This window comes from Pseudorasbora parva, chromosome 2 (genome assembly GCF_024679245.1).
Source record: "Pseudorasbora parva isolate DD20220531a chromosome 2, ASM2467924v1, whole genome shotgun sequence".
Taxonomy (NCBI): domain Eukaryota; kingdom Metazoa; phylum Chordata; class Actinopteri; order Cypriniformes; family Gobionidae; genus Pseudorasbora; species Pseudorasbora parva.
In genome coordinates this window covers 49192026-49216829 of record NC_090173.1, presented here as the reverse complement: position 1 = coordinate 49216829, position 24804 = coordinate 49192026, and the positions used below count along the sequence as shown (strand labels likewise).

The window sequence follows — 24804 nt, the reverse complement described above, 5'->3', positions numbered from 1 at the left end:
ATAGTTTTTTTTTGCATCTTTGCTTGTGTTTTGATCAAGAGATAAACCCGGAAACCCTGACAATTATGTGTTTGTCGGGGAAGTGTTTTCTCACAAATTACGTTTTTTTGTTTTGTTTTTTTTTTACTTTAACTTAGTTCATACAGTATGCAATTGATTTCACTGCTTTACAATGTACCATTTAAAAGGCGCAATGTGTAGTATTAATGAGGATCCATAGACAGAAATGCAACATAATATACATAACTATGTTTTCAGTGGTGTATAAAGACCTCACATAATGAACCGTTATATTTTTATCACCTTAGAATGAAGCATTTCTATCTACAACACTGCGGGTCCCCTTACAGTGAAATCAGCGTTTTGCACCAAGATGCTTCTACAGTAGCCCTAAATGGACAAAGTTCTCTCCAGCACTCTCTGCTGTCTCAGACGAAGACATCTTTCTCCTGTCGGTCGCTGCGGCTTCTCTCCGTGTTCCGAAAGGGCGGGAGTGCGAGTGCAATTTACAACCTCACCTCTAGATGTCACTAAAATCACACACTGCACCTTTAAGTGTAAAAATGACGTAAATCATAATAATCGTTTTTAGAGTGTGGTGCTTGCTTGAATACGTCAAACCTTTCTCCTTTAGTTCCAAGAAAAAGCATAGGGTGCTTGGAGAACCTGTCAGCAATTGTGTGCAAGGACTGAAACACTTCTCAACTAAAAGCCATTTAGGCGAGATTGCTGAAGGTCTTTAGAACCATTTAAACCATCATTGTGTTCCATCGCTAACTGTGAGCTAAGTTAAGAAAAAGTATCTCTGTCCATAGCAGTTCAGCTGTACCTGAGCATAACAGGTCAATGTGCAGGTAAACTGCAGCTAGGGGTGTGTGGCATATTGAATATTGACACATTATTTACTTTGGTTGTTGTGATAATATGAAATATATATTATGTTGGAGAATATTTTAGCTAAAACTTTTTTGTTAAGAGTCTGTTAGACATGTTGCATGTACTTAATATAGTAATAACTATACATTATTTATAATTATGCACAACTGACTCTAAACCAAAATAAGGGTGCAATGGAATAGCATGTTTTGTCAATAAAAAAGAAAAGAAAATTGGCCTTTTCATCCGATTAATCAAATACATAATCGACCAACTTTGATTATCAAAATAACTAAACTAAACCCTAATCCTAACCCTACAGTCATTAATTCATTAATATTGCTCAGTACATAAATGTATAATTTCACTGTAACAAGTACATATTCATAAAGGGTAACTTGTATGATTGCTTTAATGTATTAAAGGGGGGGGGGGGGGGGGGGGGGGAGAACACTCAGTTTCAGTCAATCTCATGTCAATCTTGAGTACCTATAGAGTAGTATTGCATCCTTCATATCTCCGAAAAGTCTTTAGTTTTATTATATTTATAAAAGAAATATAGGCTGTACCGAGTCTTTTCCGGAAAAACGAGCGCCTGGAGGCGTATCAAGTGGGCGGGGCTAAAGAATGACAAGCGCGCAATGCGGTGACGTCCTCAAGCGTGGAGGAACCCATGGCTATCTCAGCTATTACTGATAATGTTCCAGAATCAAATCTGAGGATTAAATAAATTGAACAGGAGAAATAGCAACAGCAGGACGTCCGTCTCTGTGGTATGTACTGTATTTAGTGGCCAGTCAACATTTGTGTCTTTACTCTCAGTTTATGAGGACATGATTCGGTTTATGGACTATTGTATGCGACTAAACCTTAGCAGTAGCAAGCAAAACAGTTTTGCACGTCAGACTAGTGTAACGTTATACATAGAACAACAATGAAGTTCGTTAGCGCATTTGAATGACGAAGCACGCGATCGTGTCGTTTACTGATGTTTACTCACGCGACGATAGCCAACAGCACAGACATTTGAAGCAGTTTTACTCACCGGCTGCTTCCAAAGCTTGACCGAACCTTTATCGCTGGGACGGCTCCGTCAAAAACACACTTCTTGGAGTGTGGAGATCCACTTTGCGACGCGACTGAAGCGATGTCGTGAAGCTTCCCGTCATTTCTGCGTTCAAATCGGTTCAAATGCAGCGCTGCCTTCCCGGAATGCTGTGCTGAAGCGTTGAAGACGCTTAATGTCAAAGTGGAGGAATGAAGTGGAGCGCGGCGCGGACTATAACCGACATAAGTGTTCACGGACGACTGGATCGCGCGCACCCTACCGGGAAGAGCCCGTACGGCCCATACAAGGACCTTCCGCTCTATCGACGTCAAGCCGAGCCATACTCGAAAAAAACTCTCCGAAACTTGTGAGACACCGGAAGGAGTATTTTTGACACAGAAATTCCAACATTAGTTTTTGAAACTTTGACTATGTTTAGGATGGGAATCTTTAACAGTGTAAAAAGCTCAGTATGCATGAAACAGCATCCCCCCCCCCCCTTTAACAAATAATGGAAAGCATGCCTTAGGTGATTATTTTGAAATAGCTATTATTCTGTTTTTATTCTAAATTAATATGAATCTAATTGGAAAACATAGCTGTTTGCCTGAATGGTTTGTCTAATAAAAAAAGTTTACTTAAACCATCTCTAATTGCTGCTCTGCAGAAGCAGGGTTGAAAAGCCAAGCAGTAGGATTACATTTCGTCAGCTTCCACCAAGTAATACATGACCTGGTGATCTAAGATCTGACTATATCCTGGCTAGAATGAGCAAGAAGAAAGGGTTTGTGTAGAGATAATGAATTGCTACACTCCTTCATGCTTGAGAAAAGGCCTAATTAAGATGTACTTGGAGCATTTCAGTACTAGTGTAACTTTGAGAAGTCTTGGCCTCTCTTTACCCTTTTTTTCTTCATTAAGACATCGCTCTTAGGGTGTTTTCACACTTGGTTTCCTTTTCCGGGGTCTGAGTGCAGTTTGCGCGATATTATAATAGTATTATAATAATGCAGTTTTATTTTTTCATTTGATTATTCAAATTCTTAAGGCTTGTTCACCCTGGGGGATTATTGTTGCGTTTATTGCCGATGTTAATGCCTCATGACTAAACAAAGGCATGTGAGTGTAGCAAACCGACATTCAAAACAAAAACATTTCGGGTATATTTTTTGGGGGTTTGATGTGCTGCCAACGGGCCAACCAATGAAACTGGCTCTTTTGTTCACGTGCCTGGAGCTGTTGTAAAACACGACTTGGTGGTGCGCAAGTAAAAAAATTGCCTTGCTTGCTGAGCACACCTTGATTCCTAAGAAGAAGATGAAGAAGAAGATGCAGCGAGATGAGGCAAGATGAATGTAAAGCTGCTGTCTCTTTAGTGTCCGAACACAAATAACTTTATGACAAACGCCACAGCGACTACGCAAATCTCGATGAGAGGAATTGCACAGCAATAGGATTCAATGGTGAGTTTCAATCAAATCCTATTTTATCGTCAATCAAATCAAAAGCATCATCTACTGTCAGAGAGTAAATTTGTACGTTCACTCTGCACATCACCAATTAAAATCAATTGGGTATGAACACAAATATGAAAAACGTCTTGAAAAACGTTGGCGATAAGCACTTTGTCAATTGGTTCACCTCTTGGTCCACTTAAAGGACTCTGAGTTCATTTTTTAAAAAGAGGACTCAAGAACTCAAACCATGCCTTCATTTATTTAAAGCCATACTTTGTCATTTTACTGGGCGATACAACAGCGGTTTGAGATATTCAAATGCCCTTTCTTCTTGTAAATGGGGATTAGAAGTGAAATCTACCTACATGACTCTTATTTAATGATCAGAAAGTGCAGGAAGGAAGCCTTTTTTTTCTAATGTGCTCTGAAATTTTTCCTTGGTTAATTTAAATGTATTTGGCATTTACCATAATTGAAGAAGCTACACATCTAAACGAATGTACCATTAGCATGAGTGGAAACACAAGTTATATTTCTTTTAGCACCTATCACACAAACAGAGTGGCATAATCCCAGACATTAAATTGCAATAAGGGGACAATTACTGTTTGAAATGTTGAATGGTACGATGTGAAGTGCCTCAAACTGAGTTGGTCTTAAATATTTGTTCTGTCTCTTTTGTGAGATGGCAACACATTTCTGTTCTTTGTCTTCGACCTCTTCCTTTGGAGTCTCGATCCTAAGACTGAACATGCAGGTTATTGCACATTTTCTGCACATCCCAGATTACTGGGGCTTGACATGCTGTCAGGGACGCTTTATCTGTTCTTTCCATTAACATGAGAGGATTAATGAACTTGTCTGGAGATAATCTCAAACTCAAAGCCGGGAGATCACCGGTTTGTCAGCTCGTGTGGGCCATAATTATACGCTCCATTCCTTCCTCATTCAGTTTTTTGATTCTGCTAATGATGCACACTCTTAAAATAAAGGTTCTTTATTGGCATTGATGGTTCCACGAAAAACCTTTCCATTTTTTTCTTTCCATTCCACAAAATGTTCTCAACAGTGGAAAAAGGTTGTTCAAAAAGCATTATAGAGGATGCTTATGATGCATATTATTATTATTAAGCCTGAAGTGGTCATACTCAATTCTAGTCAGAATATGAGTCTGAAACTGCTCCATTGGGCTGTGATTATGAGGCGTGTTTCAACCGAACCAGGAAAGACATCAATTGGATAGAGCTACAACCAATCAGAGCAACGAAGCGACGCATTGTCAAATGTCAACAGTCAAATGTCAAAGAGTTCAACTGCACTGTGTTGCCAAGTCCGCGTTTTTTTTTTTTTTTGCGGGTTGTTTTCTATGTCCGCGGGTTGAAGCGAAAATTATGTGATATATAGACCCGTGAGTGCGAATTTTAGCAGCCAACCTTGCCAAAATAACACACATTTTACCCCCCCCAACGCCATTTTCCCCCCCGGAGAACCCCCCGAGAAGCTATTGTTTAGGGCTAGTAGCTGGTGGGTTTTGTTGTAAAAACTTGGCAACCCTGTCTGCACACACGCTGAAATAAACAATCTTTGCCGGTGTTGTAAAAAAATAAAATAATTGAATGATACAGAGAGTACTTACCCAACATGATCATCATTTCTGAGAGAAATCGTGAAGGTGAATGCATATACAAGCAAGCTCTCCGTTTAAGATTTGAACAAATATAATCCAAGCCCCTTTGATGACGTGATGATTACGTTACTGTTGATCATCTGTCCGTCATCGTCTAAAGCCCAGCCCTGATGATTTCATTGGTCTGAACAGTTTCTGTTCGGGGATAATTACTCCTCTATGGAGCCGAGGCCAGACTGAACTACCCGACCTAAAATTTTTGTAGGCGGGCTGAGTTCAGCTGGCATCCAGGCTAATTTTTTTTTTTTTTTTAATTTTCTAATCTCCATTTAAATAAAAAAAGAAAGAAAATACATTCAGATTTGGAGCAACATGAGTAAGTATTTTTTGCTGAACTGTTGTTATCGTCTTTATCAACATCTGAGCCTTGCAGATGCCAACAAACAAGGAATGCATTGTCGGTTACGTACTTGCAGTGGAAGTATGCGGGTCAAAGCACAACTCTTTCCATAGACCTCTAATGTAAGTGCATTTTTGTCAACATGTTTTTTGTTTGCACAAACTGAGGGACGAGTCAAAATAGTCAAAATAATCAACTTGTCTCAAGCCCGGAACAGTCTTTTAAGCCATCAGAAGCTCTCTGTGCCTTTACACTAGCACAATAGTCAAGTGTAAGTAGTTTTTATGGCATTACTTGTTTTTAATAAACTAAACAACAAGGAATAGAATATATCTGAAAATCTTAAAAATAAAGACAGACATTCTGTAAATAGTTTAGAATGATGTGGACAAGGTGATATGTAATGTGTTGCTCGTGTAGATATGAGAACACAAAGACAAGTTGACAAAACTAGAGCCAGAACATGTCCTTTCTTTAACGCCACAGAACGAAAAAAGCAAGATGGAAGGGAATTTCAATTGATATTTTTTGGTAGCGCAAGATGATTAGAACTGCAAGTTTGACTGGCGTCTGCTGTGATGAGAGAGGATGGACAGATCAATCTTAATGCAGCTATAATACACAGTGGACCATCTGCTTTCTCAGACATCATTTATGATGGGCAGACCGCAGATGGATCAGGGTGGATGCTGTAATGATATGACAAATATGCTTGAAACTTTTCAAAAACCTCTTTATAATGTCATGGAAACATTTTTGAAAGCATTTTGATGACTGGAGATGAGATTAAAAAGTCTGCACTGCTGTTTCTGTGCTTCAGTAGTTACTCAACTCGTCTGCAGGGGTGAGATTGCTGAGGTTTTATTGTTCAAGTCCACTGATTAATTCTGACACACATTTCCCTTTGTCACATACAATTCAGCAGATCTGAGGGCAGAGAGCAGTAAAGATATGAGATAGAGAGAGAGAGAGAGAGAGAGAGAGAGAAGAGAGAGAGAGAGAGAGAGAGAGAGAGAGAGAGAGAGAGAGAGAGAGAGAGAGAGAGAGAGAGAGAGAGAGAGGCGGGGCTAAAGAGAGGGGGTATTTTCGATGAGAGGGGGCTTTTTTCTCAGGTAGAGAAAAGGCAGAAAGGGAGACAGGTAGAGAGGAAGAAACGCAAAGTAGAGAGACAGGGCAGAAAGAGTCCTGTAGAAAAGTGAGAGAGGGATGGGAGAGAGAAAAAAAAAGTGGGAGTGAGAGATGGACAGGTAGAGAATGAGGGAGATAGACAGGAAGAGTGTAGTGAGAGACAGACAAGAAGAGAGGAAGGAAGAGAGAGACAGATGGATGAGAGAGGTAAGAGACAGGTAAAAGAGTAGAGCGGGAGGGTGAGAAAACAGAGAGTGGAGAAAGCGATAGATAGACCGATAGAGAGGAAGACAGATCGGTAGAGAGACAAACAGAGAGAGAGAGAGAGGAAGAGAAGCAGAGGGGAGGGAAGGAAGGAGAGAATACAAAACGAGAGAGAGTGAGAAAATAGGTAGGGAGAGAGGAAGACAGACAAGAAGGGTAAAGGAAGACAGGCATGTACAGAGGAAGGAAGAGACAGAGGTAGAGAAAAAGAAACATGTAAAAAATAATAGAGATTGAGAGCTAGAGTGGAAAAGACTTGGAAGATAAAAAATGTAGAGATGGAAGATAAAATAAACAGACAGGGGTATAGAGAAAGAAGGACATGTATGTAATCAGAAAAAAAGAGAAAGACATGGAACCGGGAAAGGGTGTGAGCGCAACAGGTTGAGGGAGCCAAGTCAAAAGGAGGAAGAGATACGCAGGTGTGGGGACATGGAGGAAGGGGGAAAGAAAGTGAAACAGATAGAGAGGAGAAATTAAAGCAGGTGGAGACAGAAGATGAAAGATGAATAAAAAAGTAGAAGTGGAGAGACAAGTGGACAATGGAGAGAGACAGAGTAAGACAGACAGGAGTTTAGAGGAAAAGAGGAACTGAGAGAATTCAGTCATACAAAGTCAGAGAGTTTTTGCTCATGAGAGAGAGAGAGAGAGAGAGAGAGAGAGAGAGAGAGAGAGAGAGAGAGAGAGAGAGAGAGAGAGAGAGAGAAAGAGAAAGAGGAGAGAGGGCTGTTATCTGAGCGTGTTTTGACTGCCTGCCATCTCACAGATGGAATCACAAAGAGGGGAATGAGAGATGAGGGGCTGGACCGAGGTTCACGTTCGCTGAGCAGCCCAAACTGAAACTAAAATACAATGCTGAGATTGTGAAGCAGGAACTGCTCAGCAGACGTGGTTCCCAGCATTACATGCGGTGTGTAAAGCATGACTCATGGGGAGGGGGGGGGAAGGAATCTGATACATAAATAAAATACAACATGTGAGCAACATGATTCAAACATCCAATCCCTTTATAGATTCCCAGTATAACGATGAAGTAATACAACAGCCAGGAGGAGGAATCCAGAAAATAATCCACCACCCCCCTCCCTTCGTGTTTCTGGCTCCAAGTGAGAAGATGAACCTTCATCAATCCCAGCTGATTCCCCAGAAGTCTTTGAACAAGTTTGTAGTGCACCACAAAAGTCAGAACTAACAAATTGATTCCTGGTGTGCCTAGAAATGCCACAGTGAGTGTCTAGTACCCTGACAGTAAGGCAAAAGCTCTCTAACGGGACAATCGTCTGTGAAATCTGACTCTGTGCTGTTTGATAGCATAACTCCAGTTGGTTGTCTCCCTAGTGCATAACAACATTATATCAGGGAGATATATTGTACTGTTGTTGTTTTGGAGGAAGACGAGGTTGAACTGTAAGAACAAGGGCTAGTGCTCACAGAATTCAGAGATAGCATCAGATTTCCCCTTTGTCATTGCTAAACTGAGTCACCAAGCTGAGGGGCGCAAACAGTGACCACCCACGATTACAATGGTATTAGTTTCACATGATATTTTCCGAGTTGTTTTCCCAGTTATTTGTTAAAAAAAATACTAATGATTCACTTAAGAAACAAAAGCATTAACCCGTCCTTCGGATGAGGCGATAAACCGAGGTCCTGACTCTCTGTGGTCATTAAAAATCCCATGGCACTTCTCGTAAAGAGTCCGGTGTCCTGGCCAAATTACCTCGATTGGCCCTTACCAATCATGGCCTCCGAATAATCCCAATCCATAGAATTGGCTCTTTCACCCTCTCTCCTCTCCACCTGGCGCTGTTGTGCTGTGGCTGCCATCGCATCGTCCAATTGGATGCTGCACACTGGTGGTGGATGAGGAGAGACACCTGACATAGTAGTATATATAAAAGCGCTATATAAATACCTCATTCATTGCTCCGTACACATTCATTCATTCATTCATTCATTCATTCATTCATTCATTCATTCATTCATTCATTCATTCAAGAAGCCAACGGGACAGTACAAAACTGTGTACCTAACATATTTCATGAGGCAATGAACAACTCATGAACTCTTTTTTAGTATCCTTGTTATCGCACATGCCTCCCGCGCTGGTTGATGCTAGTATGAATCACACTCAATATGGTGCAAGTAGGAACAGTTTTATTGGTGCCATGACCCGGATGGGAGTGAGCTTTACGGGGCTGAGTGTAATGGAGGCCAGATATTAAGAGCTGTGCAGGTAAACCTCCCTTCCCTGATCTCAAGAGGCATGCTAGTGACTCATGCTGTAGGCTGCGTCCTGTAGTCTCCCATGCTGGTTTGATGCTGGTTCAAATCCAACATGTTTCGGTGCAAGTAGGAGCAGTGCCATTGGTGCTGTGACCTGGATGGGAGTGAGTTTTAGGAGCAGAGTGTAACGGAGGCCAGAAAGTAAGAGCTGTGCAGGTAAACCTCACTCCCCCTGTCTTAAGAGGCATGCAAGTGACTGACGAATGAAAATGAAATTGATGTCATTAATGTCTCACCCTAATGTCGCTCCACACCCGTAAGACCTGTTCATCTTCGGAGCACAGTTTAAGATATTTTATATTTTAGTCCCAGAGCATATGCAGTTTATACACACTTTACTGTCCATGTCCAGAAAGGGAATAAAAACATCATCAAATTCGTCCATATGTGACATCAGTTAGTTCATGAGATTCTCTTGAAGCATCGAAAATACATTTTGGTCCAAACATGTCAAAAACTATGACTTTATTCAGCATCAGTCTTCTCTTCCGTCTTCCTCAAATAAAGATTCATACGACCATGAATCAATGAACCGATCAATGATTCGGATCGCCAATGTCACGTGATTTCAGCAGTGTGGCAGCTTGACACGCGATCCAAACTGCTGAAATCACGTGACACTGGCAGTCATTAATGACATCAATTTCATTTTTGGGTGAACTAACCCTTTAAGTCTGCCATGCTGGTTGGAGACTTTTTGTAATCCTAGAGGCATGCTAGTGGCTGACGCTAGAGGCTGCGTCCTATAGTTTCCCATGGTGGTTGATGGTGGTTCAAATCCCAACCATTATGGTACGAGTAGGACCAGTCTCAATGGTGCCGTGACCCAGGTGCGAGTGAGCTTTTGGGGGGCGGGTGTAACAGAGGCCAGACAGTAAAAGCAGTGCAGGTAAACCTCACTCTTGTGTCATCAAAAGGCATGCTTGCAAATAATACTACAGTCTGTGTCTTCCATTTAGTGTTCCATGTCGGTTTGATGCTGTTTTTAATCCCAGTAATTACGGTGAGAGTAGGACTAGTTTCAGTGGTGCCATGACCCGGATATGAGTGAGCTTTCAGGGAGTGAGAGTAATGGAGCTGCTCTGGTAAACCTCACTCCCCTAACACACTAGCAACTGACACTAGAGTCTGCATTCTTTAGCTTCCCATGCCAGGTGAATCTGGTTCAAATCCCGCACAGAGTCTAGTACACTGTAAAAAAATTTGGTTGTTTTTTGTTGGTTTAACTTAAAAATGTAAGTAACCTGGTTGCCTTAAAATTTTGAGTTTATTGAAATTAAAAATTTGAGTTGATACAATGAAGGAAATTTGTTTAATAAATAGAAACTCAAAATATTATTGTATCTGAACCACATAATTTTTTTTGATAAATCATGAAAATAGCACTATTTGGCATGTTTTACTGCATCATCAGAAATAAAACACACAGTTACCCAATATGCTTACAAAATCATTAAATAATATTTTAATAAAGGTTGTCGAATCTCAATCCATGTTCATTGTATTAACTCAAAATTTTAATTTCAATGAACTCAAAATTTTAAGGCAACCAGGTAACTTTTTTTCTAAATATTTTTTTACAGTGTAGGACCAGTTACAGTTATTAAAACAACTGTATGTGTGTGATAACCAAGGGGTCGAGGTGGGTCTGGTTAGCATGACCAGTGTTTTATCAGGACCTGCTTTTTCCCCAGATATAGCTTTTTCTAGATAGAATAAACCAAAGCATAATAAGCAAAAATATATTATATTTAGTAACAATAGTTACCATAGTCAATTTTGTATTATTTTTTTTTGCAAAGAAAGTTCTTCAAATCCATTTGGACTATTAGCCTTGAGATCTCAACGCTTGGAATTCACCACACACACGTACACAGTCCAAGTCGCCATTCCGCTGAGCAGAGAAACAGACTTCCCTCTGTGCACAGACCCTGGATCAGAGCAGAAAGCAGTGCAGCTGTGCGAGACAGCTGTCAGGAATAAGGCAGACAATGCGTTTTGACATGTTGATTCACTGCTCGCTGGCTACGAGCAGCCTGCATCGCTTCAGAAATGCATGCATTAATGGAGGTTTCCTTCACCCTTCTCAGGGGCTCCAACATAAATGATTTCTGCTTGGAGGATTTGGAAATCATACAGACACGACTGGATGGCTTGGGTTTAACCAGCGACTTTGGCAGGTTGTTCTTGTGGCAAGCAGGCAAGCCAAAATAAACTGTCAAAACTGAAGCAAGAAGAATCTAATAATAACATCCGTCTTCCTTTAACAGATAATATGGCAGTGGTGTAAAAAAAAGAAGAAGAAAAAAGCACAGGATAACTCTTCCCCCCCTCCCCCCCAGGGTTTTTTTGTTTGTTTTTTAAAGTTGCCAGTCACTGCCAGGGTTTTTGACCCTTTTCACAAAAATGTAATAGACCATAGAACATTTTTTATGTATGCATATCTGAGAAAGAGCTGATCCTATTCTTTTGAACAACAACAACAACAAAGTTTTATTCTAGCTTCATGCATATCTTTTTTTATCAATACTTGAAAATAAAAAAGCAACATTTTGAACAAAAAGCTGAGAAAATCACATTTTTGTGAAAGATTACATCCAGATCTGATTCAGAGCGATGATCAAACACAGATGGAGCAGATCGAGTCCATCAACACTCCTAATGCTTCACAGTCCTGTAGCTCGTCCTGGGTCCACATCTCATTCACTAACATTAGACAGTTTTGATTCATATGATGTTTAATGTTGACTATATTTTACATATGCATCTGCTTACATACGATCGCTTGTTTTACTGCGTCTTACTCGCGTATGTTTTGATCAAGAGATTCTGTCCTCACTACAGACGCCCCCCTAGCGTCTAACAACGAAAACACAGAAACCTGGAAAATTCTGTTTGGCAGGGAAGCGTTTTCATACAAATCATGGTAAATATGGCGGAGAAAGAGTTAATAAAAAGGCCTTTTTTAATTTTAATGTTGCTTGAAAACCCCCCCCACATGTATACATTTGAAAGGCCATCATTAGAGAAAAATACTAATGCTAAACATGCTAACCAACAAAACTTTGACCATCTTGATCCTTAATTTAAATATTTTGCACTTATTTTGCACTCATTAGGGTTTACTAGCCTTTTATTATATGTTTTCTGTCAGGACCACTATCGTCAAAGATGATTGATTGACTATTAGCATATATTTTGGATTGGCGGTATGGTTCCATTCTGGGCAAGAATTCACTGCACATCCATGCAGCCTAGCATTAATAAGAGAAAGAAGAACAGCCATAACCCGCCTTAGGGTAAACAGAACAAAACCAACGTGATGTATTGCAGATATCATTAATGTTTATATTAAATGTACAAAATAATTAGAATACCAAATCCTGTCTGTATGAGAGGAGGAGCTGGGGGTGGAGGAAGGTACATGAGCTCAGTGGTTCATGTAGGTTGTCTACAAACCGAAAGGTTGGTGGTTCAATCCCCGGACCAAGTGTCGAAGTGTCCATGAGCAAGACACCTAACCCCAGCTGCTCCCGAGAAGCTGGATGGTGCCTTACATGGCTGACATCGCCGTCGGTGTATGAATGGGTGAATGTGAGGCAAAAATGTAAAGCGCTTTTGGATGGCCATAGGGTCTGTTAAAAGCACTATATAAATGCAGTCCATTTACATGAGCTCTGAAACGCGATAGCTGCTGATAAGGAGCTTATATATGTATGCTGTGATAGACGTCATATTCCTATAGGTAGACATGATCAGCCGACAGCCAGCTGATGCGAGTTTGACTAACATGACCTGCCAGAACTGACGCTATGCTTGATATCCGGTTGCATCATAAAACATTGAGTCAGATTTAATAATCCCTAAACATTGTTTTTTTTCAGCAGGTCCCACGTCTGCACCCTTAAAAATCGAACCCTTCCCCACACACTACGCATAAATGCATCACTTCAGCTTAACTTCCCGCTACGGCTGAGGGCTCAGACAGTGTGCGCTAAACATTACCCCAGTTGTCATATTTCATGGCGTTTGACATGTGAACTGCCGTAACAGGATTTGAACCTAAAATATTCTAAGCCTCTTTTACTACATCAGAATTTTTCAATATGAGATCCAATGTAGTGCAGCAAATGTGGTGTTTTTATTTATTTATTTTAAATACGCTTATCCATTGACCATAAAACATGTTTTATCATGCATCTTTTTTTTTTTTTATTCCTGCCTCCACTTTCAATCAGCAAACTCTCTCTCTCTCTCTATCTTTTTCTTTTACGATTTACATGACAAAGTGCATCTGAAGCTTGGAATGAACCTGGACTTTTCAGCTGGGATTTTTATCTGCATTCCAAAACAACAATGACTTAGTGCACTTCAGTGCAGGTTTTGACATGCATTGTGCTTTAGTAAAGTTATTTCCCATGTCATAAATCAACCTGACATACATCAAGAATGTAAAGATGCATCCAATCCGATATGAACCATGAATACAATTGGTGTGCACATAGCCTACAACAGAAATGACTGGAAGCTGGTACCACAGAGACGCCACACATTGACAGTGGTAATCATGGGGGTAATGGTATCGCCATGGTTAGGATGCATGCGATAATCTACATTACATGAACATATTCTACATTACAGCGTTGAATGCACAACAGCTGTAGCTGAAAAGTCTTTTGCTGTTGCTGCTGTGAGAGTTCATATCAAAGCACTGCAGCAATTTCAGTACCAATACGAGAAGAAGAAAAAAAAATCATTAACATCAAAGGAGTGGAAAACTCAAACTTGGCTCTTAGCTTAAAGATCCACAAGCTATTTTGCTGTGTGCGGGTTTTTGCTCCTGTTGAGACACATAGCCTGGCATGCACTTTAAAGAGCTGCTCACAGACCAAACTTCCAGCCTGTTAGTAAACGAGAACTGTTTGAGGGGTTCATTACACAGTTTATTCAAGTAGGACATTTTCCTCAAGCAACACTCTTGATGGTCCAGGAATATTCATATTAACCAAACATTGGCCTCTGAATTTAGAGGTTCGGATAAGATCCTGAAGTTAGGAAGTGGATTATCGGTGGGAATCATAATCAAAGCTGGAATCCCAATATAGGAAGTCAACAAAAAGTTGTGTCATATATGCATTTATGCACTTGGCAAATGCATATTCAAAGCACCTTAAATTCACCTTAAAGGTATGTTTTATTCCCTCTGAAAAAAAAGTACATTACTACCCACACACTGCAGAATTGAGAATAAAATGATTAACAACACTAGATAAAAGAACCCCTTTTAACTCAAATATAGTGGTGTTTATAACGTTTTCCCATATTTCTACAATGTATTTTGTGGCCAACACACTTTGTTTTTGGACTCCAATTAAAGTGTGGTGAGTCTCTGGTTGTTGTTTTTTTCACTCTGGGAATCAAGCCCAAAACTTTGGCATTGCTAAGGACACACTCTTCAATTTGAGGTAGGGTAATGTATAAGTAAATACATATTTCAAACGATATTTCAGTAACCTCAAATGTATGATTACAAGTAAGTTGTTAATGCTGTCAGTCGTGTTTAGCTGATTTCTGTTCTGTTAGGATCTGTATATGACATAAGCTGACAAAACATAATACATTATTTATCCGATTATATATTTATGCACACAGCAAAAGTGTTTGATGTTAAGCTAATTGTGCTAAAGGTGCAAAATAATTTGGTGGTATGAGACAAATTGACAAGCACACACTATTTTGCCAAAAGTACTGAAACACCTCTCCAAATCACTGAATTCAGGTTCTCCGATCACTTCCATGGCCACAGGTGTATAAAATCAAGCACCTAGTCATGCGGACGCTTCTACAAACATTTGTGAACGAATGGGTCGCTCTCAGGAGCTTAGTGAATTCAAGCGTGGCACCGTGATAGGTCGCCTCCTGTGCAATTTGTGAAATTTCCTCACTACTAAATATTCCATGGCCAGCTGTTAGTGGTATTATAACAAAGTAGAAGCAATTAAGCACCTCAGAAAAACAGCAATTTAGCCACAAAGTGGTAGGCTACGTAAAATCACAGAGCGGGGTCAGCACATGCTGAGGTGCACAGTGCTCAAAAGTCGCAAACTTTCTGCAGAGTTAATAGCTACAGACCTCCAAATGTTGTGTGGCCTTCAGATTAGCTCAAGAACAGTACGTAGAGATGTTCATGAAATGGGTTTCCATGGATGAGCAGCTGCATCCAAGCCTTACATCACCAAGTGCAATGTAAAGCGTGGGATGCAGTGGTGTAAACTACACCACCACTGGACTCTAGAGCAGTGGAGACGTGTTTTCTGGAGTGACAAATCACTCTTCTCTGTTTGGCAATCCGATGGACGAGTCTGGGTTTGGTGGTTGTCAGGAGAATACTACTTGCCTGACTACATTGTGCCACGTGTAAAGTTTGGTGAAGGGGGAGGGGATTATGGTGTGGGTTGTTTTTCAGGGGTTGGGCTTGGTCCATTAGTTCCAGTAAAAGGAACTCTTGATGCTTCAGCATACCAAGACATTCTGGACAATTACATGCTCCCAACTTTATGGGATCAGTTTGGGGATGACACTTTTCTGTTCCAACATGACATAAAAAGCAAGGTTCATAAAGACATGGATGAGCGAATTTGACAGACAGTTAACCTCTAGAATAGTCATTGAATAATCTGCACACTGGCTTGAGGAACAAACAATCATTTTAAGTTAAAGTGATGTTGTCATGGTTAAAGCTAACTAAGGTAGATAGGAATATTGTTACTAAACAACACAAGATGTAGTGAGTACACACACATGCAAACATTCTCAACATTCAAACATCACTCCGCAATACACTTAATACACTTTTAAAAAGTGCATTTACTTATAAAGTCAAATTAAAAGTTTTACTTTAATGTAAAGTACATTTTAAATTAATGTTTTAATCGATTTGTGCTTTAAAAAGTGCACTTATTTTGATGTTGACTAACATACTTAAACACGTTACTTAATCATAATTTGAACTGTAGTGTTTTTAGATAGTACATTTAAAGTTAACATATTTTGAACTAAATGTACTAAATTGCAACTTAATCATTACGAATTTGTAATTCAAAAACATATTGAAATACATAGCATGCTAGTTTCAATAGAGATGTCATTAAAGGGATAGTTCTTTCATACTCTCATTCCAAATCTGTAAGACTTTGGTCATCTTTTTGATGAAATCTGAGAGATTTCTGTCCCAGCATTGACAGTCTTCGCAACTACCACTTTCAGGCCCCAGAAAGGCAGTAAAGATATTGTTAGTCCATGTGACTCCAGTGGTTCAACCTCAATTTAATAAAGTTGCGTGAAGTGTAAAAAAAACAACATAATTTACAACTTTATTTACTAATCTCCAACGCGCATTCACGCAACACGCATTGGTCGTGGTGCTCTCGTCAATGAAAATATGAAGTATGAAAATAAATATAAGTATGCCAACAAAAACAAAACAGAAAACAGAAATTCAGCTCGCACTTAAGAACATTTTTAAAGTACATTCATTCCATAATAAGTACTCTTTTTAAAAGTATGCTACATCTTTACACAAGGTTTTATTTCTGTGTCTCTAATTTGGTCTCCTTCCTCATTCCTTGTCGATCACCAGCGTTCAGTGCTGTGGAATGATTAAACATATTAGTGAGCAAGGCTTTCCTGCACAGTACAGCTACTCCTTCCTCATTCTGTTGGGATGAGTGCATTTCCGTGGCACATGTCCAACTGGTCAGGTCTCTGAATGAACATGGAGAAGGTAGAGTAAAAGGTTGCGCAATGATTTATTGCTGCATTTGCACCTAGATCCCAGTCAGATATCAGTTCAATAAACTCCTCACACATACACACACTGCAGCCCGCGTGGCTTTCTAAGACTGCGGGAACCAGAGCAGTTACCCCTTCATGCGCCGGCAGATAGATTAGCATCCAGCTCAAAGCAGCAGCACATCAAAAGAAGCTTTGATGCTTAGTACGGCTGCACAGAGGGGCAGGTGAGGGAAAGGGTGGCCCCGTGCCGTCAACGAGGATTCAGGGATATTCTCCCAGCTTTTAGAGCTGGAGAAATCTATAGCCTCCTCATAGTGGGAGATGGATGTAGACCCTGGGAAAAAGCTTTATTCGGGATGAAAAAGAGCATACTTGCTGCGGTGTGGCCATGTGCTCTGGATGTTCAATGGTTTGAGTGGGACCATATGGCAGGCTATTTATGTCAATGATATGATGAATAGATGATTCCTCAAGCGTAGCTCATGGTACTTGCTTCTTTAGCGATGATAATTCACAGCACAAGCTGAGGGATTAAAGGCAAGTTGTACCTATTGCACAATATGATTGTTTTAACACCTCCAAAGAGTAATTGCTCAAAATAATGAAACACAGCTAAAGAGAAATCTGTGCTTTTTTTCAGACAAACTACTTACACATTATTACATTCATTGCCAAACTCTCCACTAAAAATATACTTTCATGATCTTTCTTGAGAACTAGATGAAAGCTGAGACCAACAGAAAACATTTGATTCGAACATGCAATGTTCCTTTTTTTGTGCCGCTGTTCCCTTTCTAGGAAACTCACACTGCGTCTAGCGACACTTTAGAGACGCTCCCTAAGTGATGTTAGACACAGTGTTTTTCTCAGGGAACAAGGGTTAGTCGTAACCCGAGACATTATAGAAGATGTGTATCATGTAAATTCATACTGAGATTTCCTCCGAAATTATAAAGAGGGTGATCCACTTCACAGGCCTAATCATTAATAACTTAATGTCACATGATAACTTAATGTCAGAGGAAAAGGTAAGAGTTACAGCGTATGAGTTACTGAATGTGACATCATGTCAAATTATTAAAAAAAAACAATGCTGTTTGATCAAGTTCTAGTTTAACCAATGGATATAGGGATATACTAGTGTTGTAGTACTCGAGATCGGTCTCGGTCTCGAGACCGGTCTCGAGACCACTTTTTAAAGGTCTTGGTCTCGTCTCGGTATCGACCGCATTTTTACTCGGTCTCGTCTCGGTCTCGGGCGAAGATGACTCGGGATTTTGTCTCAAGACCGGTCAAGACCACAGCTGAAGGCATATAAAGAGCAGAGAACTCCACCCTGCGCGCACTCTCTCTGTCTTCAAAATAAGCACATAAGCTCTCTCTGATACTTCACATATTAAGCTAAATCAAAAGTTCAGAAAACCGAATCCATGTTGAACGTTGCGCGTTCGGACAACTGTTTTAAAGTACCGCTCGGTGTGAATTGCGCTCAAAAAACGTTTGACCAGCTAAACAGCTGACATAAATCATACATTAAATAAACAGGAAACAATTTCTATCCAGTTATGAAGTGTTTTCTGTGTGACAAACCTTCCGCGATGTTCTGACAGCCGTGATTCACACACAACGGGTCTGCTAATGTCCGATTCACGACCAAATGACTCATTTGAACCGAATCATTTTAACGACGGTAATAAGAACTGATCTGTTCAACAATGAACTGAACAAATCAGTTTAATCATTTACTCAGAACACCTCAGAAATGAGAACGCAAGTGTGCTTACCCAATTTAGCAAGAGTGGAGAGTGAGATTTATCCAACTATCCACAGTATTTCAGCTTATGTATGTTGGATGTGTAGTAAAATAAATAGTCTAAAATCATTTAGTTTAGACTGGAGTGAGGTGAAAACAGAACAAAGTTGTTTGTTAGCTAGCTGATCATTTTATTAAATTGTATATGGCAGAAAATATGGCTAATTGTAAACTGTTAATGCTATTTCTAATATTGATATGATTATAAACCAAAACAATTCAACCTGTTGGAACAAAAGAAACATCAAGATAAGAGATCATACATAATAATGCAAGTACAGGGTTTCTTTTCCTTGTTGTTGCACAATAAAGCTGCACAATAACATTTTCAATTTGTAAATGAAAAATATGTACATATATAAAATAATTTGCTTAAGCAGCATACTAATATCTGTATGATACATATTCCACCTCCTGTTATTCAAATTCATTTAAGACATAATGGACTGTGTCTGAGATTAATACCTCATCCAGATTAGCATTCTAAGGGAACTTTGAGTTTTAAAATGGGATTGAGCACTTTTCACAAAACAAAACACAAAGCTCTGTTAGTGTCAGTTTGGTGTTTGTGTCCACCATAGACTGTAAACAATATGAACACGTCGTCTTCAGTGCCTTCCATTGACAAAAAGTTAAGTGTTTTTTGCTTATAGAAGAAAAAGATTAATTCCCACAAAGCTGCAATGCCTTTTGATAATTTGATCAAAACTTCTCTCATGGTACACTTACACACCCACACATACGAGAGAAGTGCCAATCATTATGCATATTCCACATTTTATCATAAGTGTGGGGACATGCATTGGTCTTGGTCTTGACTCGGTCTCGGCCCTTGAAAGTCTTGGTCTTGTCTTGGTCTCGGCCCTTGAAAGTCTTGGTCTTGTCTTGGTCTCGGTTTAGGTGGTCTTGACTACAACACTAGGATATACTAGCCAAACTAGGGATGTGCAGGGACTAGGGACTAGTCAGTGGTGGCCTGAACAGCTAATCGGTCAGCTAATTCAGCTACAGTAATGTAAAAAGGTTTAGGCATGTTAAAGCTGCTGTCCGTAACTTTTTTTGTGTTCAAGATTTACAAAAATTATATAATGAGAATGTACAACATGAATCCATTTTCCAAACCGTGTTTTTGTCTTACCCTGAATCATTATGGTACACTTATGATAAGTGTTTATATTGGGACTATTTCAGGCCAGACCGGTAGGTACCGCTGCGGAGGAGCACAGTCCCTGCGTGATCCGCCATAGACATAAACAGAGAGAAGTAGCTCCGGCTGCAGTGTTCTTCCGCAAGACACATGCAGTTCTGTTTATTAACCACTAGAGTGCAAAAAGTTATGGACTGCAGCTTTAAAGTAAGGACGTGTTTTTTTTTTTTAATATATCAAAAGTAGATAAAAATGAACTTGACTTCAAACTAAATAAAATTAATATTTTGTATGATCACCCCTTTGTCCTCCGTACACTTTTTTCAGGTAGCTTTGCGGGCACAAGAAATATAAGTGTCTTGGTGATATTGACACAGTTAAAACTCCCTCCGTTTTTTTCCATCTCTTCATGTAATCTCTGATGGACCGGACTTGAGATCAGATATCTCGATGTGAATCATACCATCTTTTCATTTGTCATTTATCATTTGTCAGACTTATTTTGCTGTCGATTCTTAAAACTAAGGCCTTGTTGATGCACAATGGTATTAAGATGCATTTTGGTCCATCAGATCACAAATAGACTTAAATGGATTCCCATTTACACTGGGTTTTTTAATCCGTCTCTTGTGTCGACATTCAACCACTTCTGGGGGCGGCAGTGGCTCAGTGGTTCATGTAGGTTGTCTACAAACCGAAAGGTTTGTGGTTCAATCCCCGGTTCCACCTGACCAAGTGTCGAAGTGTCCATGAGCAAGACACCTAACCCCAGCTGCTCCCGACGAGCTGGATGGTGCCTTACATGGCTGACATCACCGTCGGTGTATGAATGGGTGAATGTGAGGCAAAAATGTAAAGCGCTTTGGATAAAAGCGCTATATAAATGCAGTCCATGCAGTCCATTCTGTCCTGATTTCTTTGAGGGGAGAGTCTACGGCCAGGTAAATGTATGTTTTTTTTTGGTTTAGATCTTCCGATCTAATGGAAAAAATAAGCTTGTGCAATTTCCATATGAACGTACCCAGAGAAGACAGAAAACATACAGATCAAGGCAGGGCCGGCGCTCCGCACACGCACATCACGCACTGCGCGTAGGGCACCAAGTGCTTGGGGGGGCACCAAAAAATCTGGGTCGTGAAAAAATCATGACAATAGGCTACTAGTATAAATGACAAATAAAATATTTCTAAAAGCATGTTAATATACAAAAGCAATACAAAAGTAATATAGGCCTAGACCAAATTAGTCGAGAAAAAGGTGAATCACTGTGCCAGTCTCCCTCTGGTGCCCCCCCCCCCTTCCCCACCTCCCTGTGGTCTGTTCGATTATGCCTCAATCAATGTCAAATTTGGCAGACACCGACCTCAGAAATGGCCTCGAAAAGGCACCAAGAGTCGGGGGCGGAAAAAAGAAAAAAGAAGAGACAGCGGGATGATGCTCGCGGGTCACTTGCAGGTAAGACAATAGCCACGTTTACATGCACGTTTTTGAAGTAAAAAGTGCTGGGACAAACGCTGTTAATATGAGAGGGTGTTGCCAAGCTGTCTGTGGCATTATGCCAACATTATCTTAATAACTTCTAACGAAATAAAAAGTTTACCCCTCAGAAAAATTAACTTTCCTCTCAACATTATAACCTGGTGTGAGCGCGCCGCGGCGCGCACTCTTCAGTGGTGAAGGCGCGCGCTGTGTATCGCGTCATATAAGGACGCACACTCAAAAGTAATCGGGTCAGGTCGTTTACATGGTGAAACTTTTCGTTTGATCAGTTCATGAAAAGGTTTATCCCACCCCTCTCAAACCGATTACAATTTCATTCGGTTTGGGCATTTTTATTCCGATTGAGGTGTTTATATGGAGCATTTAAGTGGTCTGGCTGTCATCAGCATCAATGGGGACGTGGCTCAGAAACTGTCATATGATGACCTGATAGCTGATTTTGCAGCTAGGAAATGTAGGCGTGTGCCTCTGTAGGGCCTCTGACAACTGATGGTAGTGAAAATGTTTAATATAGTTCTATAGAATAGCAGAATGGTCTCTTTATAGAGATGTAGTCCCTCTGTTGAGTAATTTCTACTGTGCAGTTATGCATGGTTATTTGCAGTTTAAAATGTGCACTTTAAAATTCATACTTCATAAAATTCATACACTTATACTGTTATTTGCACTAAACATTTTTTGCACTTTTAACTTTGTGTTTACATTGTTCAGTTCCAATTATTCATTTGCAGCAGTTATTTTGGAAGTAAAGAGAACCTAACTAAGAAATTCTGAATGGTAGTTATTTCTTTGGTTGGTTGGTTGGTTGGTTGGTTGGGGGGTGGGGTGGGGTGGGGGGGGCACCGCCAAGCATTTGTGCTTAGGGCACCCAAATGGCTAGCGCCGGCCCTGGATCAAGGTTGGTTTGAAGATGAAAAACGTACCAAGCAAAATGTTCCCTCGCCATTCCTGATTTCTAACACTTCTCCTGTTTGAGTTTTTGCTCTAAAAGCCACAAGACCAGCTGAACGCTGTGAGTGTGTGTTAGAAATCAGGAATGGTGAGGGAAAATTTTGCTTGGTACGTTTTTCATCTTCAAACCAACCTTGGGTCTCAACCAGCCGGCAAAGTTTAAATCCTGCCTGGCATGCGAACTTCCCATAATGTGTATTAGGTCAGTAGTGGGAGACTAGGCGGTCTTTTGTGGCCGTTCGATGAGCGCTTACACAACAAAAGCAAACCTGTCAAATGCGTTTTCAACTACCTCTAGAAGCGGTCGAAAGTGGACAAGGTCAAAACTTTTTAGATCCCATTTACACATGTATTTAGCATAACCCCCTTGTGATCCGATCGATTAACACGCATCTTAATGCCAGATATAAACAAGGCTTAGCCGAGTGCTTTTACGCTAGCACTTTTGGTGCGTTCCCAGGTTTGATTGACATTAGAGTTCGGTTTGTTTGGATTAAGCAATTGAACTCTCTGAAAATGTAAAAATGTATTCAAATACTATTTAAATAAAATACTATAAAAATAATAGCAAATAGTATACAAACAACACTGCTCCTTGTACATATAAAACATTTTTTGCCAACTGACATTTCCTACCAGTAGACAATAACCTCTCAAAAAGCTCGTCTAACAATTTTGCAGTTTTGTGTTGAAGATCCCAGCAGTAATTCCTATTGTGGCCTAAGCCAGTGATTTTTTTCAGCAGGGAGTATTAACTCAAACATTCATAAGGCAAATTTTCTTGTGTGTAAATTGTGCATCTCCTGATGCTACTGTAATATCTCTCTCTTAGTTTGTGTGTGTGTGTGTTTTAGCCACCAAATGCTTCAATCTATACCCACAAAGAAAGACTAAGAAATCACAGATGGCAAATGACAAAGCATAATCAAACAAAACAACAAGAAAAAAAAAAGGTCTTCTCTGGGTGGAAGCAATCAAGCATCAACTAGTAATTATTTGATCACGAATGAGTCAGGTAGCCCTAGCAGTGTTGTTTCAACAGAGGGAATATGGCAGACACACTCCGTCGATCCGCCCTGTTTTATGTGCGGCTGTTACAGCTTCTGCTGGCAAATATCCCCGAGAGCGTGTGATAGTGTCTCGCAGTTTTTAATTAATGTGTAAGCCTGGCCATGTTAATTAAAACCAGACTGATCATTACCCACCACAAAAGATCTCACGGACAATGATGCTGCCGGCCAACAAACGCACAAACTGAGTTAATAGAAATCCTTCAGTTCAGATGCAATCTTTAGTGGGTTAAAAAAAAGTTTTTTAGTGGGGATTTTAGGCAAATACCCAATTTATCTTTGCTCATAATAAGAGCATTCATACTATTGAAAAGCACTTTAAGGGACAGTTCACCCCAAAATTATGTCATCATTTACTAACTCATATCGTTCCAAACCCAAAACACAAATGAAGCTATATTTAAGCGCAACCATACTTGCTGGACATACTTGCATTAGTTCTTGAGGAAGCTCAAACATGCTGGAGTGACATGCGATTGCATCTTGAGCTTCGGTTTACAAATGTACAAATTGAAATGCTCTAAGTATATTTCATGGTCAATGTTTTTATGCAAATAAAAAACTATCCATAATAGGATTAAACCACTCAATTCATACGGATTACTTTTACAATCAATCTATGAACGTTGTGAAGCATCAGAGTTTTGGTTAAATGCAATTTAAATGGAGAGACAGAAATCTCTGATTTCATTTAAAATATCTTAATTTGTGTTCTGAATATGTATGAAAGTCTTGAGGTAGTCTCACACCAAGAACGACAAATTATATTAGCTATATATCCACACAATATTGTTTTGTTTATTATATGTGCGCGCTGCAACTTTAAATGCTCAAGCACTTTGAAGCAGGATGGATTCTGATTGGCTGGAAAAAAATCATTCTGACATTGATTTTTAAACTATCCCTTTAAGAAGTTTGAGTTCTGATACTCATGTGGCGATGTACCCATTTTATCATTTTAACATACTTGTCATATTTTAAACGTAGAACAACTGTCTACATAAATCTGTTTCAACATCCAACAGCAGATCCACGTTTTTGTTAAAACACAAAAGGTTTAGTCCACGCCTCTTAGGTACACTAGGAATGAATGTATGCAGGGGACCTTCTGAAAAACTGGTTCTCTTTTGGAAATGTATTCATGAAAAATGAAAGACAGCAGTATCACTTACTTCATAGGTTTGAACAGGGCTTGTCCGTAGTTCTGGAATGACATGATGAGCTTCAACTGAGTGCCGCCTGACTTCATAGCTGTGAAAGGAACATAATTACTGTAACACCAGCCGACCAGCTTTCTAAAAACAAGACAATATGTACACACACCTACACACTAACACAACCTTCTCTTCCAGCATTCACGCTAAATAGCTCACACAAGCAAGTATTAGTGGGGATGTTTTGGATTTGGCTTTGTAAACCAGTGCAGTGGTGATTTCTTAGCGC

The 24804-nt window shown here is 39.9% G+C and overlaps 1 protein-coding gene across 1 annotated transcript in view; it reads right to left on the bottom strand.

Moving 5' to 3' along the window:
• The window catches only part of fam20ca (FAM20C golgi associated secretory pathway kinase a), a 111459-nt gene that overhangs the window by 68706 nt on the left and 17949 nt on the right, over nucleotides 1–24804 (bottom strand). Inside the window, exon 3 of the mRNA XM_067423102.1 lies at nucleotides 24534–24612. Within this exon, the coding sequence (XP_067279203.1) occupies nucleotides 24534–24612 (79 nt within the window). The remainder of the gene's footprint in view (nucleotides 1–24533; nucleotides 24613–24804) is intronic.